Consider the following 12,615-nt stretch of genomic DNA (forward strand, 5'->3'; position numbering starts at 1 on the left):
CAAATGACCTTATTTTCATGTTCAACTTTTACACTATGTATTAATTAAGGAAAATGTTTGTGGACACTTCATGGAAAAAAATATGAAAAGAATAGAAAGATAAAAAGAAATGAGAAGTGTTGATGAAATGTTTACAAAAAAAATTGTGCATCGTTAGTCTTGTATTAATTTAGGATAATGATATTTGAACATTCCATTATTTTGAATATCCTTTCAACAATTCTCATCATATCACCTATTATATTTATATTTTTACTCTCTTTAGTTGTCGACTAGCATATTAAGTGTCCATATATACTTTTCTATTAATTTTGGTCTATATATATAGAGAATAAAAATATGTATTAACTTTTTGTTGGCCAATAGATGCTAAGGCCCCAAATGAAATTTATTTTAGGCGTTGATAGTAGTAATAATTTTGACTTTTTAGGATCTAAATTGAACTAGTACATGCCAAAGCTTTCCATAACCCTTGCAAAACATACATTTTTTTCGTATATATTTGATGTAATCCGAACTCAAGAATATAAGAATTCGAGGTCTGATGTGGTGGTGTGATCTCCGATATGGAGGTATGATGTGGAAGTTAGGAATAAGTTCCTGCTAGAATCACAATTGGATGGATTAGTTATCTCAAAATGAGTGAACTCTATTTTCTTAAAGTTTTTCTCTAGGGCTTTGATCTTAGCGTGAAACTCTCCATTGACTTGGTTCACTATTAGATGTGAATCAATGAAAAAATTCAGAATTTTAACTCCTAAGTGAATTGCCATGAGTAGGTCAGAGATGCATGCTTCTTACTCCGCTTGATTGTTTGACATTTTGAAATTAAATGTAATTGCTTGCTCAACTATAATTTCCTTCTCACACTTGAGGGCTAGTTCCAGTTTACGGAGGATTCTCTTGATGGGTAAGTTGGTTCTTACCACGATCTTAGGTGCCCAAAAATAATGGTTCAAGCGCCTTGATGTCCAAACAAGTGCATATGCAACTTTCTCCACTTTGGGTCATCTTAACTCAACTCCCTGCAAAGCTCTACTTGTAAAGTATACTGGCTTTTGACCCTTAGTTGTAACATCCCAAAAAAAATTCTAACTCAATAAGTAAGTACACGAGTAATTTGATTAGAATTTAACTGAAATTTATTCATTTCTTTTTAATATAAAAAAAGATGTGGGTCGAATAATTAAATATAGTTAGTAATTAATTGAGTAATTAAGAAAAATAAAAGAAAGTAAATAAAATGAATATCTCTTAATTATGGATAAATAGAAGAACTTACTAAAAGAAATCATATAGATAAAATTCTCTATAATTAAATTCTTGTACTGATGGCCTATAATTAAATTCTTTGTGATGAATTGTCAGTGGTATTTTATTTAAATATTTATTACAGTGTTCTAATTAATTAAATTGTCTGTAATGTTGTTTCTATTTATGTTTAATTCTAACTTTTGCCTATTCTGACAAAGTTTTGCCTATAAAGAGTTTCTTTACATATGAAATTTTAATTGATCAACAAGGATAAATTTAATTCATGACTCACTCACTCTAGCCTCATTTTTCTTTCATTGTTCTCTGAAATGAACACAAAAAAAGTTATTTTGTTAGCTATTGTTTTTTTTTATAATTTTATATATATTATTTTATTATATAATATTAATATTAATGGTGACCCTTTTAGTGTGATCGAACCAATAAACATAGATATATTTTTTTCTTATCATGATATTTATATGAAATAACCTCAGTTGGAAGCGATAACCAATCTTCTCTCAGGTTGTGAGCACAAATGGATATTTCTCTCACCATTATCATTTACACCAATTGTTGTTGTTGGTAATAAACATGGATATTGATATGACGATTTACTTGCCTTGATGAACCAATAAGAGCATGTTTGGTTCTCGAGTGGGGAAGGCCAAACTTATGGTAGGAATCCCAAACTCAGTTTGGGTACATGTTTAGGAACCAAAAAAAGTAGTTTCTTCACCTACATTCAGTTGAATTTGATATCCTTTTCAGTAATTATACAAGTAATTATAGTGTTTTTCATTATTATTATCCAACAAGTTTCATTTCATTAAGCAAACTTTTAAACATAAAAGCATCCAAACATAAATTCAATTGCAAAAACTCTTTTTTTTTTTTTATCAAATTTAAGTTTTAAACATATAAACATACTTTAAATTTAAATCTAAGTTCACGAACTGTAATTCAAACACGTACAAAGTCCTTTAACTTTTTGGGTTTTATTTTCCGGTTTGGTCAGGCCCGAGACACTCCTCTGTAGCATTTTCTTGAAGAAAGGAAAGGAAACGGCATCAGTTCAGAGAGATCAGAGATGTGTGGGAGAGCACGTTGTACTCTGAGAGCGGATGATGTCCCAAGGGCTTGTCACCGCAGCACTTCCCCTACTCGCACTCTTCATATCGACCGGTAAACCATCTTCATCAAAAACAAACACTTTCTGGCTTCCCAATGTTTTTCCATTTTATTTTTTCACGTTGCGTCAAAACAGTTTTTTATTTGGTAGTTCAAAGCAGAGACAGCGAGAGAAGCTTTTTTTTTTTTTTTTTTTTGCGACTTTTTAATACTTATTTTTGCATGACTGTTAATTGACTATGTGGAAGAAAAGTGAAACTTACGTGGGCCTGAAATGATTTTTTTTAGGGAACGAATAGCAATGTGGAAGAAAAATGGAACATTTTTATTTTTATTTAAACTTGTTATTTTTTGGGGTTTCTTCAAATCGGTCTAAAATGGTTGTTGTAGGAAAATATGATGGGGGCACGAACGAATTAATGAAACAAGATATTGCTTTTATTTTTCGAAAGGATATAAAAATGGCTGTTGTGGAATTTGTTTTTCACAGTTGAACTTGACTGTGTGCTTAGGTATAGGCCAGCGTATAATGTGTCACCGGGATTCGACGTGCCAGTGGTTCGTAGAGATGACGCGTCTGGCGGTGAAGGCTATGTTCTTCAATGCATGAAATGGGGTTTAATCCCCAGTTTTACAAAGAAGACAGAGAAGCCTGATCACTACAGGATGGTATAGTTTATGGATTCCAATTTCTTTTTGACTGGGTGGGTGGGGAGCTTGAAGATCAGTGATGAACTTAGCTAAATTTTTTATGGAACTTTAATTTAGATCAAGACATCAGGTAATTAAAATATGTTGTGGTATGTATTGGCAGACTTGATTGCATTAAATGATGACAACTGATGCAATTAAATTTAAATTAGTCTTTTCTATGGTGATTGGAAGAGAGTTGCTGCGCATAGCTTGGAAAAATTTAGGGGAAGGGGAGAGGGGTGGGGGAAGCTGCCCTCCTCTGCCCCTCTTATGCTTCGTTTGGTAGAGGTGAAAGGGTGGAAAATGAGTGAAATGAACAGTAAAATTCCGTGAGACCCACACTTTTATTGTCTACTTTAATTCAAAACTTTCATCTCATTTCTTTTTACTCTACTTTAAGGTCTGCCACTTCTGAAGACAGATTCTTCCCTGTATTATTGAGTTATTTTGATTCTGAGGGTTTGTTATATAATAATTGTAACTTCAGATTCAGTTGAATCACATGAATCGTTTTGATTAACTATTTTAGCAACAGTTAAGTATAGAGGGGAATTTAGAGAGAGACAGAGAGAGAATAGCGTCTTTTTGAGAGAATTTAGGGAATGAAGAGCTTTTTATTATTGTAGAATGCGTTGCCTAGGTTCTGCTTATCATCTATATATAGATTCTTGATAGACATAGTGGAGGAGACTATTTCCTATGATTGTAATAAGTGATGCAACTTAGTAGAAACTGATGAACATTAAACACATTTTAACATGTGGACGTGATACATGAACCAACACACTTTTTACAGCAACTCAAGTTTCAATTTAAATTGAACTGTTCTCTGGGCTGTTCATTTGAGGTTTTAGCTCGAGCTCTTTGCTCACATTGTATACAATCTATTTATTTTTGGTACTTGTTAGAACTAATACGTCTTTTGTATTTTGTATATTTACTTTTATATCATTTTATGCTTGTATTGTCCTTTCTAGTCTTTTCTTTTCTCTGCTGTAGCTGTTTGTGCGGAGGGGGTAGTCTGCACCCCTTTCTTCTCTTGTACTCTATGACTTTGTGTCAATATATATAAAAGTCTTTTGGCTGAGTGTTATGCACTCAAGCTTTACCAAAATAGAGTTCTAAAGTCTCAAGTTGGTATCAAAGTGGGAACGGTCCCACTATGAAATCTCATCGTCGCTCGTCGTTGTCCGCCGCTGTTGACCGCCATTGTTGAGCCCGACTCAGCCCAAGTGGTTTCTCTCATGCGCCGTTACAGCCAGCGCTCCTGTTGGGTGCATGAATCTCACATGCCGCCGTCCTGTCATCTGAATGCCGTCGCACCCAGACGATTTTCGTTGTCGGCTCCTTCTGGACCCACTACAGTCCTTGTTTGGGTCTAGTTCTCACATTCGAAAAGTGGGTCTACAATCCACCCCCTTGTTGTTTGGTTTTTGCTTGCTGGTAATTTTGCTGTGCTCGAAAAAATGACATCTACAGGGTCTTTTGCAACTACTTCCTCCACTGGTTCTATTTCTCCCTTCTATGCAACTCCCACTATCACAACTGAGAAACTCTATTGAAAAACTATCAGTCCTGGTCTGATTCAATTGAGATGTGGTTCCTTGGTCAAGGATACCATGATCATCTGGAGATGGATGTAAATGAAATTCCTATTGAGAATAGAGCTCAGTGGTGGCAGAAACTTGACTGCCAGCTATGTATTGTTCTATGGCAATCTGTAGATCCTAAGTTGCTAGAGATACTTAGGTCATTCAAGACCCGTTATTCTTTTTGGAGGAATGCCCAAGATGTTTTTGCTAATGACATTCAACGTCTGTTTGATTCAACTCAAAAGGTTGTTTCCCTCCAATAGACTAACCATGATACGGTTTCACTCATGGCTAAAGATAGAGTTGCAGTTGAAGAATTGAAAGTATTCCTTGTATGATTCTGCAGATGAAATGAAGAAGAGACTTGATAAACTGTTTATGGTTTTGATCTTGCGGAGCTTGCATTCAGATTATGATCATGTGCGTATTCAAATTTTGTCTGTTGACCAGATTCCTTCAATAAATAGCTTAGTCACTAGATTTCTCTGTGTTCCTACTTTGGTGAAAGGTGAAAATGCAGTTGTAGCTGTAGAGGCTTCAGCCATGGTTGCCTCTCATGGTAGGGGTAAAGGGAGCTGTGGTAATAGAGGAGGAGGGCGTGGTGGTGGAGGTGGTCGTGGTAAGTTGTGGTGTTCTTATTGTGGAAAAGAAAACCATACTCAAAATAAGTGTTATGACCTACATGGTTGGCCTGATAAGACAACAAATGTCTTTACATCTGAAAAGGCTGAATCTCGATTTTCTGATGAAGAATATCAGGAGTACCTAATGCTGAAATCTAGCAGCCAGACTCAATCCACTTCAGTACCAAGTGTTTCAACAGCCTGCATTTCTCAATCTGTGGAAGGTCAAGGTCCATTGATAGTTGATCCAGGTGCTTCTGATCACATTTATGGTAATTATTCTTTGTTTTCCTCTATCTCTTCACCCAAATTTCCTCACCTTATTACATTAGCCTATGGGTCCAAAATTGCATCTCAAGGAATTGGTCAAGTTCCTCTTTTTCTCTCCTTGAATTTAAATTTTGTTTTCTATATTCCAAATTGTCCTTATAACCTAATTTCTCTAGGTCAGTTGACTCGTTCCTTCAATTGCTTAGTAACATTTGATGTTGATTCCTTTGTTATCCAGGACCGTGGTATGGGTCGGCTGATTGGCGTAGGACATGAATCACGAGGCCTTTACTACTTGGAAACCAACCCTTTTGTGTCCTGTTTTGCTTCTTCTTCTTCAAAGTTTTTGCATGAACATCTAGGTCACCTAGGTCTTGCAAAATTAAAGATAATGATTCCAAGTCTTAGCAAGTTACAAATACTAGATTGTGAATCTTGTCAATTAGGAAAATATGTTAGATCATCCTTTCCAAAGCAAGTTGAAAAAAGATGTAACTAAGTTTTTTCTACCATTCATTTAGATATTTGGGGACCCAGCAGTGTAACATCTTTTGGTTTTAGATATTTTGTTACCTTTATTGATGAATATTCTCAATGTACTTGGGTTTATTTAAGGAAAGATAGATCTGATTTTTTGTCTATTTTGATGTTTTTTTCCATGAGATTAAAAATCAATTTGGGAAGATCATTGAAGTTCTTACAGGGAATCCTACACCAGTCCACATGCCCACACACACCACAACAAAATGGAATAGTAGAAAGAAAAAATAGACGTATAGTTGAGACCGCACGAACCCTGTTGCTTGATGCAAATGTCCTTGTTCACACCATTGGGGTGATGCAGTCTTCACTACCTGTTTTTTAGTAAATATGATGCCATCCTCATCTCTTGATAATAAAATTTCTCACTCAATTATCTTTCCTAATGAACCCTTGTATCATGCTTCTCCCAAAGTCTTTGGTTGTACTTCATTATGTTTCTCCAAGTCTTGATAAGCTCTCAACCAGAGCTATCAAATGTGTTCCTTGGTTATTCACGCCTTCAAAAGGGATACAAATGTTACTCTCCAACCACCAGGAGGTACTACATGTCAGTTGATGTTATCTTCTTTGAAGGAACCATGTTCTTCTCCAAACACGAGTCCAACTCTATAGAACAAGTTTTTCCTATTCCTTATCTCAGTCCAGTGGTACCTCCTACTCATACAACATCCAATCAAAGAGAAATTCAGCCCATCTCTCTAGTCAACCATCAAGCTGAATTATCTCCATCTTCTATTTCTACATTGCAGAGCATGACACAAAGAGCTAGTTCCACAATGCAAGAAGGTTCTCTTGACTCAAGCCCTTTCTCCTCAATTGATCCTACAACGGATCCTTCTCCATCATCTCCTTCTCTTGATGTAGACTCAGGTTGGCCTATAGCCCTTCGAAAAGGTATTTGGTCTACTCAAAACCCTTATCCTATTTATTTGAGTTACCATCGTTTGTCTCCTTCATACTTCTCTATTGTTTCCTCTTTGTCTTTTGTTACTGTTCCCAAAAATGTTTATGAAGCACATGCTCACCTTGGATGGCGATAAGCCATGATTGTTGAGATGCAGGCTCTTGAACATAGTGGTACATGGGAGTTAGTTCCTCTTCATCTAGGGAAGAAAGTAGTTGGTTGTCGGTGGGTATATATGTTGTCAAGGTTGATCCTAATGGTGAAATTGATCGTCTTAAGGCTCAGTTGGTAGCCAAAGGTTACACTCAGATATATGGTATTGATTTTGGTGATACTTTTTCTCCTGATGCCAAAATCACTGTCGTTCGCCTTTTTCTTGCTGTAGCTGCCATTCTCCATTGGCCTCTTCACGAGTTAGACATTAAAAATGTTTTTGTTCATGGTGAGTTGGAGGAGGAGATTTATATGGAGTAATCTCCTGAATTTGTTGCTCAGGGGGAGTCTGGTTTGGTTTGCAAACTTCATTGGTCTCTTTATGGGCTTAAACAGTCTCCAAGAGCTTGGTTTGAAAAATTTAGTCATGTTGTACAAAGTTTTGGGATGAAATAGAGTGAAGGCAGATCACTCTATTTTTTATTGTCACACTTCCCCTGGTAAATGTGTTTTACTTGGTTGTTTATGTTGATGATATAGTGATTATAGGGAATGATGATTCTAAAATCTCCCAATTGAAACAACATTTGTTTAGTCACTTTCAGACTAGGATCTTGGCCGTCTAAAGTACTTCCTTGGTATAGAGGTATCTCAATCCATGGAAGGTACTATTATCTCACAGTGGAATGATTAACTGTAGACCCATGGATCCAAATCAAAAGTTAATGGCGGATCAAGGTGAACCATATTCAAATCTGGAGAGATATAGAAGATTAGTTGGGAATTGTTAGTCAGTTTATGCAAGCTCCATATGTTGATCATTGGAATGTTGTTCTTCGTATTCTCAGGTATGTCTAGAAGACTCCAGGACAGGGACTGTTATATGATGATAAAGGAGACACTCAAATTTCAGGATATTGTGATGCTGATTGGGCAGGGTCTCCTATAGATAGGCGCTCTACTACAGGATATTGTGTATCTATTGGAGGAAATGTTGTCTCTTGGAAGAACAAGAAGCAGAATAATGTTGCTAGATCAAGTGCAAAAGCGGAATACAGGGCTATGGCTTCAGTCACTTGTGAATTAGTGTGGATCAAACAACTTATTCAAGAGCTAAATTTCTGTGAAGTTCAGCCCATGAAGTTGTATTGTGATAATCAGGCAGCCCTACATATTGTCTCTAATCCAGTGTTTCCTGAGAGAACCAAACATATAGAGATTGACTGTCATTTTGTGAGAGAGAAGTTGCTGTCCAAGGAGATTGCTACAGAGTTTGTCAGCTCAGATAATCAACTTGCAGATATTTTGACTAAATCCTTAAGGGGGCCTCCAATTGATTTGATATGTTCCAAGCTTGGAGCATACAATTTATATGCTCCAGCTTGAGGGGGTGTGTTAGAACTAATTTGTCTTCTGTATTTTGCATATGTACTTTTATATCACTTTATGCTTGTACTGCCCTTTCTAGTTTTTTGACTTTTTTCTTTTTTCAGCTGTAGCTGTTTGTGCAGAGGGTGCTTTTCTTCTCTTGTACTCTATGACTGTGTCAATATATATAAAAGTCTTTTGGCTGAGTGTTATGCACCAAGCTTTACCAAAATAGAGTTCTAAAGTCTCAAGTGTACTAACTACTGTACTAAGTAGGGCCTAGGCCCATTATATAGAATTTATGATTAAACAATGCTAAGAATTGTAGTGGGTGTGTGGTGTACCTGTGCAAACTGTTAGTTATCTACTTCTTGTATATGCATTTTAGCTAACATTAATTATGAAATTTCTTGGTGTGTTTACTGTTTTTACAATTATTATTGGAGTTTGTCGCTTACAATACTACTACTTTAAAGTATAATAATCCATTAAACAAAGTACCCAATCTGATGTGAAGTATGCTCTGTACTGCAGTTTAATGCTCGATCTGAATCTATAGATGAAAAGGCATCATTTCGCCGTCTGCTTCCTAAAAGCAGGTGCCTTGTGGCAGTAGAAGGGTATGTATTGCATTACTTGTTTAATTATATTTTAACTCATCTCTTCTTAGTTTTGGCTTTAACATGACTTGGGAGTGCTTCCTGTTGCTGGAACTTTTTATCCTCTTGTTTCCTTTAATATTGTAGTATTAGAATGCATTTCAATAATATATTATACCTCCTCTTTACTAATTACATCAAATGGATATTCGATATTGAATTCTAAGTGAAAAAATGCTTGCATGTACTGTTGAAATTTGTCTAGTTCTATTCTATTTAAGACCTGTTTTGTCATGTTTCCTAAAAATTTCTTAGCTGATTCAAAACGAATTCTGCTTGATGGGTAGACAATGCACTCCCAGTGTGTTTATCTTGCTGTTACACACAGTAATATTTGAGAGTTGGGATGGATTGTTCATTGAGGACGTGGTAAATTCCATCCGGACAACCATTATTCTAAGTATATACCCCTTTTTCCTATTATATTTTTAGTCTTTTATTCTTATGTATTTTTTGTCATATTGCTGTCATATTCTTATTTACAAAATTTTAGTTCAATATATTTCTTTTAACAAGAGATTTCCTTCTTTTATAGTTTATCTAAGTTTTACAAAGTTATGTGGATTACATCCATTCTTTTCTTATTTGTGGTTTTATGTTCAGTTCTTTCAATTTATTTTTTTATTATATGATTAAGATTTTATGAGTGGAAAAAGGATGGTTCAAAGAAACAGCCTTACTATATTCACTTCAAAGATGGACGACCACTTGTCTTTGCTGCTCTTTATGACTCATGGCAAAATTCTGAAGGTAAAAATATCTGCAGAATGATGTAAGGAAATGACTTCTTTCAATATGAAAGACCGTGTTTATTTTACTTTATACACTTATAATGTTGATTTAATATTGTTCACTGCAGGTGAAACACTATATACATTCACTATTGTTACAACCTCTTCATCTTCAGCACTTCAGTGGCTTCATGGTGAGTTGTGCACTCTCAATGTTGGCATACCAACAAAGTTTCAGGCATGCCAGCACCTTTATGTGGATTTCTCCATTACTCCATATTAGCAACCTATTGAAATTTTTGTCCTACTCCTAGTAGAATTCCTAACTAGGTATGCCTCCTTTTCCTTTCGTAAATGGAAAAGATCTTCATAGAACATAAGTTTTATCAAGTGACACACCATATGGAAAACGGAAACATAAATGGTTCTAAACCATTTGGTTTTGATGAGTTTGGGTTGCAGATGCACAAGATTCTCAGGATATATTAGACCATAAACCTTCCCCTTTTTGCCTTTTACCAGTTGAGGATGATTGCTAAAATATTTATCATATTTGAATGGCCGAAGTATTATATTGGTGAAATACTTATATCTGTACTTTAAATGTATCTCTTTAGACAGGATGCCTGTTATTTTGGGCAGCAAGGAATCAACTGATATTTGGCTAAGCAGTTCTGCTTCCAGTTTTAAGAGTGTGATGAAGCCATATGAAGAATCTGATTTGGTATGAGCTTTACAAAAGATTGAGGCTATGATTCCTATTTTCTTCATTAATACCAGTTATTTTGTTAAGATTTGCAGGCTTAGTATCATTGCATTCAACATTGTTAGTTTCCCCATTTTTTTCATCTCCAGGTGTGGTACCCAGTGACATCTGCTATGGGCAAGGCATCATTTGATGGACCTGAGTGCATAAAGGAGGTATGGCAATTAAACATTCATTGATGTTTCTCGTCATTTAGCTTTTCTCTGTTTGAACATCTTAAATATGTCTTGGTGTATTGAGTTGAACATGCAATTCAATCAACTAATTACATGACTTTTATCTGAACCTGCAATTGTATCTGCCTAGATCTTTATTCTCACTTGTTCTTTGATGCATAAATGTTCAAAAAGGCAAAATTTATGGCTGTACTTTGTTTAGTACTGCTCATTTAAAATATCTCAATGACAATGGTTTCAATTTTAGTTTTTAGTTTTTGGGTTCTAGGGAGGTCCTATTAAACCTAAAGAGGAGAGTGGGAATGTGATGTTGAGGGATCCAATCCCCATCACAGACCAGGGGATACATCAGTTGTGCAATGTTCATTCAGCTGGTGTTCAACTTGTATTCTCTTCAAATATAACAAACAAATATGCAAGAACTCTCAGTAGTCATGTTATTGTGCCCGTGTTTGTTGAAGGGGACCCACTATTTATATATCTACGTGTTTACAGTTTACACCAACATGTCTACATGATTTTAAAATGTTGTTGGGCAGACTTTTATCATATTATTGAAATTTGAAAACCTTTTAGTTAGCATCATCCCGTGTTTGGCAGATTCAAGTAAAAGCACAAGGGAACACTTCAATCTCTATGTTCTTTTCAAAAAAAGGAGATGAAAGTAAAGACACAAAGCCAGAACAGAAAGCATCATGTCCTGAAGTTGTCAAAACTGAACATACAGAAGACCTGACTGAAAGTAAAGACACAAAGCCAGAGCAGAAAACATCAAGTCATGAATTTGTCAAGACTGAACCTACAGAAGACTTGAGAGAAAGAGCTAAAACTGAGGAGGGAGGCAATGACTTAAAATTCCATGGTTCTTCCCATTCTCAAAATGTTTCTATGCTCCCAATTAAGCGTGAGTATGAGACATTTTCGGCTGCTGATTCAAAGCCAGCATTGGCAAATCATGATCAGATAAGTCCAAACCCTGCAAAGAAAAAGGAAAAAGCAAAGACTGCTAATGATAAACAACCAACCCTGTTTTCATACTTTGGAAAAAGTAACCACTAAACTAACTGGTTTTGGTTTTGCATTAACATGAGGATTGCTATGTTTGTATTGGTGTAAATTACACATGCATTTTCTTTTAGCTTGTGTATTTCCATGTAGGCCTTGTTTTATATGCACATTTTCAATCTCTACTCTTGTTGGAAGGTCTTTCTTTAGTCCATGGTTCATGTTCAAGAGGAGCTTTATAATTAAATAGCAAGGCTTTTTGTATTATTTTGGTTTTGCTGGTTACAAAATGTGGTCTCAGCTTTTGCCTGTTACAATGCTTCTTTTTTGGGTCATTATCGCTACAGTTGCATAGTATGAGTGCAAAAGCATTGGACATTCTTGCAACGAAATGCAAAATTGCCAGTCAGTCATGTCCTACGGTTCTTGTTGATCGGTTTGGACTAGATTTAACTTTTAAGAAAACTAAAGTTAAGCCTTTCAAAAATACAAATTCAACGTGATTGAGTTTCTGATTATCCAAGTAATTTGGTACAAAATGTGAATCCGATGAAATCGAATCAATTTAGTTTGTATTGGTTCTTTTATAACTTTTTAATACTACATGAACTCAATTTATTAAAACACCAAAAAATAGATACGGATTCTAGATATAAGTCTAAATTAATGGTCAATTTATGATCCAACAGAAAAGCTTAGTTTGCTAATATAAACAGGTTCCTAAAAAAACAAGCATGAATCATTGAA

At 35.4% G+C, this 12,615-nt stretch overlaps 2 protein-coding genes across 4 annotated transcripts; both read left to right on the forward strand.

Moving 5' to 3' along the window:
* Window positions 1-1,794: 1,794 nt before the first annotated feature.
* LOC100806739 (abasic site processing protein YoqW) lies at window positions 1,795-12,135 on the forward strand. 3 transcript variants are annotated; one of them, XM_003532199.5, is made up of 9 exons: window positions 1,795-1,932; window positions 2,273-2,439; window positions 2,898-3,054; window positions 9,066-9,151; window positions 9,828-9,940; window positions 10,050-10,115; window positions 10,539-10,645; window positions 10,777-10,842; window positions 11,464-12,135. In XM_003532199.5, exons 2-9 carry the CDS (start codon window positions 2,345-2,347, stop codon window positions 11,920-11,922), a joined length of 1,149 nt encoding a protein of 382 aa, XP_003532247.1. In that variant the 5' UTR covers window positions 1,795-1,932; window positions 2,273-2,344; the 3' UTR covers window positions 11,923-12,135. The 3 variants fall into 3 exon arrangements, with proteins under 3 accessions (XP_003532247.1, XP_040873615.1, XP_014634968.1); XM_041017681.1 differs by lacking the exon at window positions 1,795-1,932 and adding an exon at window positions 1,991-2,036; XM_014779482.3 differs by lacking the exon at window positions 1,795-1,932 and having other exon boundaries at window positions 2,193-2,439.
* Window positions 3,066-8,661, forward strand: LOC102660218 (uncharacterized). Its single transcript, XM_006586148.3, has 2 exons — window positions 3,066-5,565; window positions 5,802-8,661. The coding sequence occupies exons 1-2, from the start codon at window positions 5,022-5,024 to the stop codon at window positions 5,837-5,839; spliced, it is 582 nt and encodes a 193-aa protein (XP_006586211.1). The 5' UTR covers window positions 3,066-5,021; the 3' UTR covers window positions 5,840-8,661.
* Window positions 12,136-12,615: the final 480 nt, after the last annotated feature.

This window comes from Glycine max, chromosome 8 (assembly GCF_000004515.6).
Source record: "Glycine max cultivar Williams 82 chromosome 8, Glycine_max_v4.0, whole genome shotgun sequence".
Classification (NCBI taxonomy): Eukaryota; Viridiplantae; Streptophyta; class Magnoliopsida; order Fabales; family Fabaceae; genus Glycine; species Glycine max.

What these genes read in the sequence shown, in the direction of transcription:
- LOC100806739 (XM_003532199.5), top strand. Translation starts at nt 2,345, where the DNA reads ATGTGTGGGAGAGCACGTTGTACTCTGAGAGCGGATGATGTCCCAAGG. An exon ending in TGCCTTGTGGCAGTAGAAGG is followed by an intron (nt 9,152 to 9,827) that starts GTATGTATTGCA and finishes TATATGATTAAG; the next exon opens with ATTTTATGAGTGGAAAAAGG. An exon ending in CTCATGGCAAAATTCTGAAG is followed by an intron (nt 9,941 to 10,049) that starts GTAAAAATATCT and finishes TGTTCACTGCAG; the next exon opens with GTGAAACACTATATACATTC.
- LOC102660218 (XM_006586148.3), top strand. Translation starts at nt 5,022, where the DNA reads ATGAAGAAGAGACTTGATAAACTGTTTATGGTTTTGATCTTGCGGAGC. An exon ending in TGCTTCTGATCACATTTATG is followed by an intron (nt 5,566 to 5,801) that starts GTAATTATTCTT and finishes TTTGTTATCCAG; the next exon opens with GACCGTGGTATGGGTCGGCT.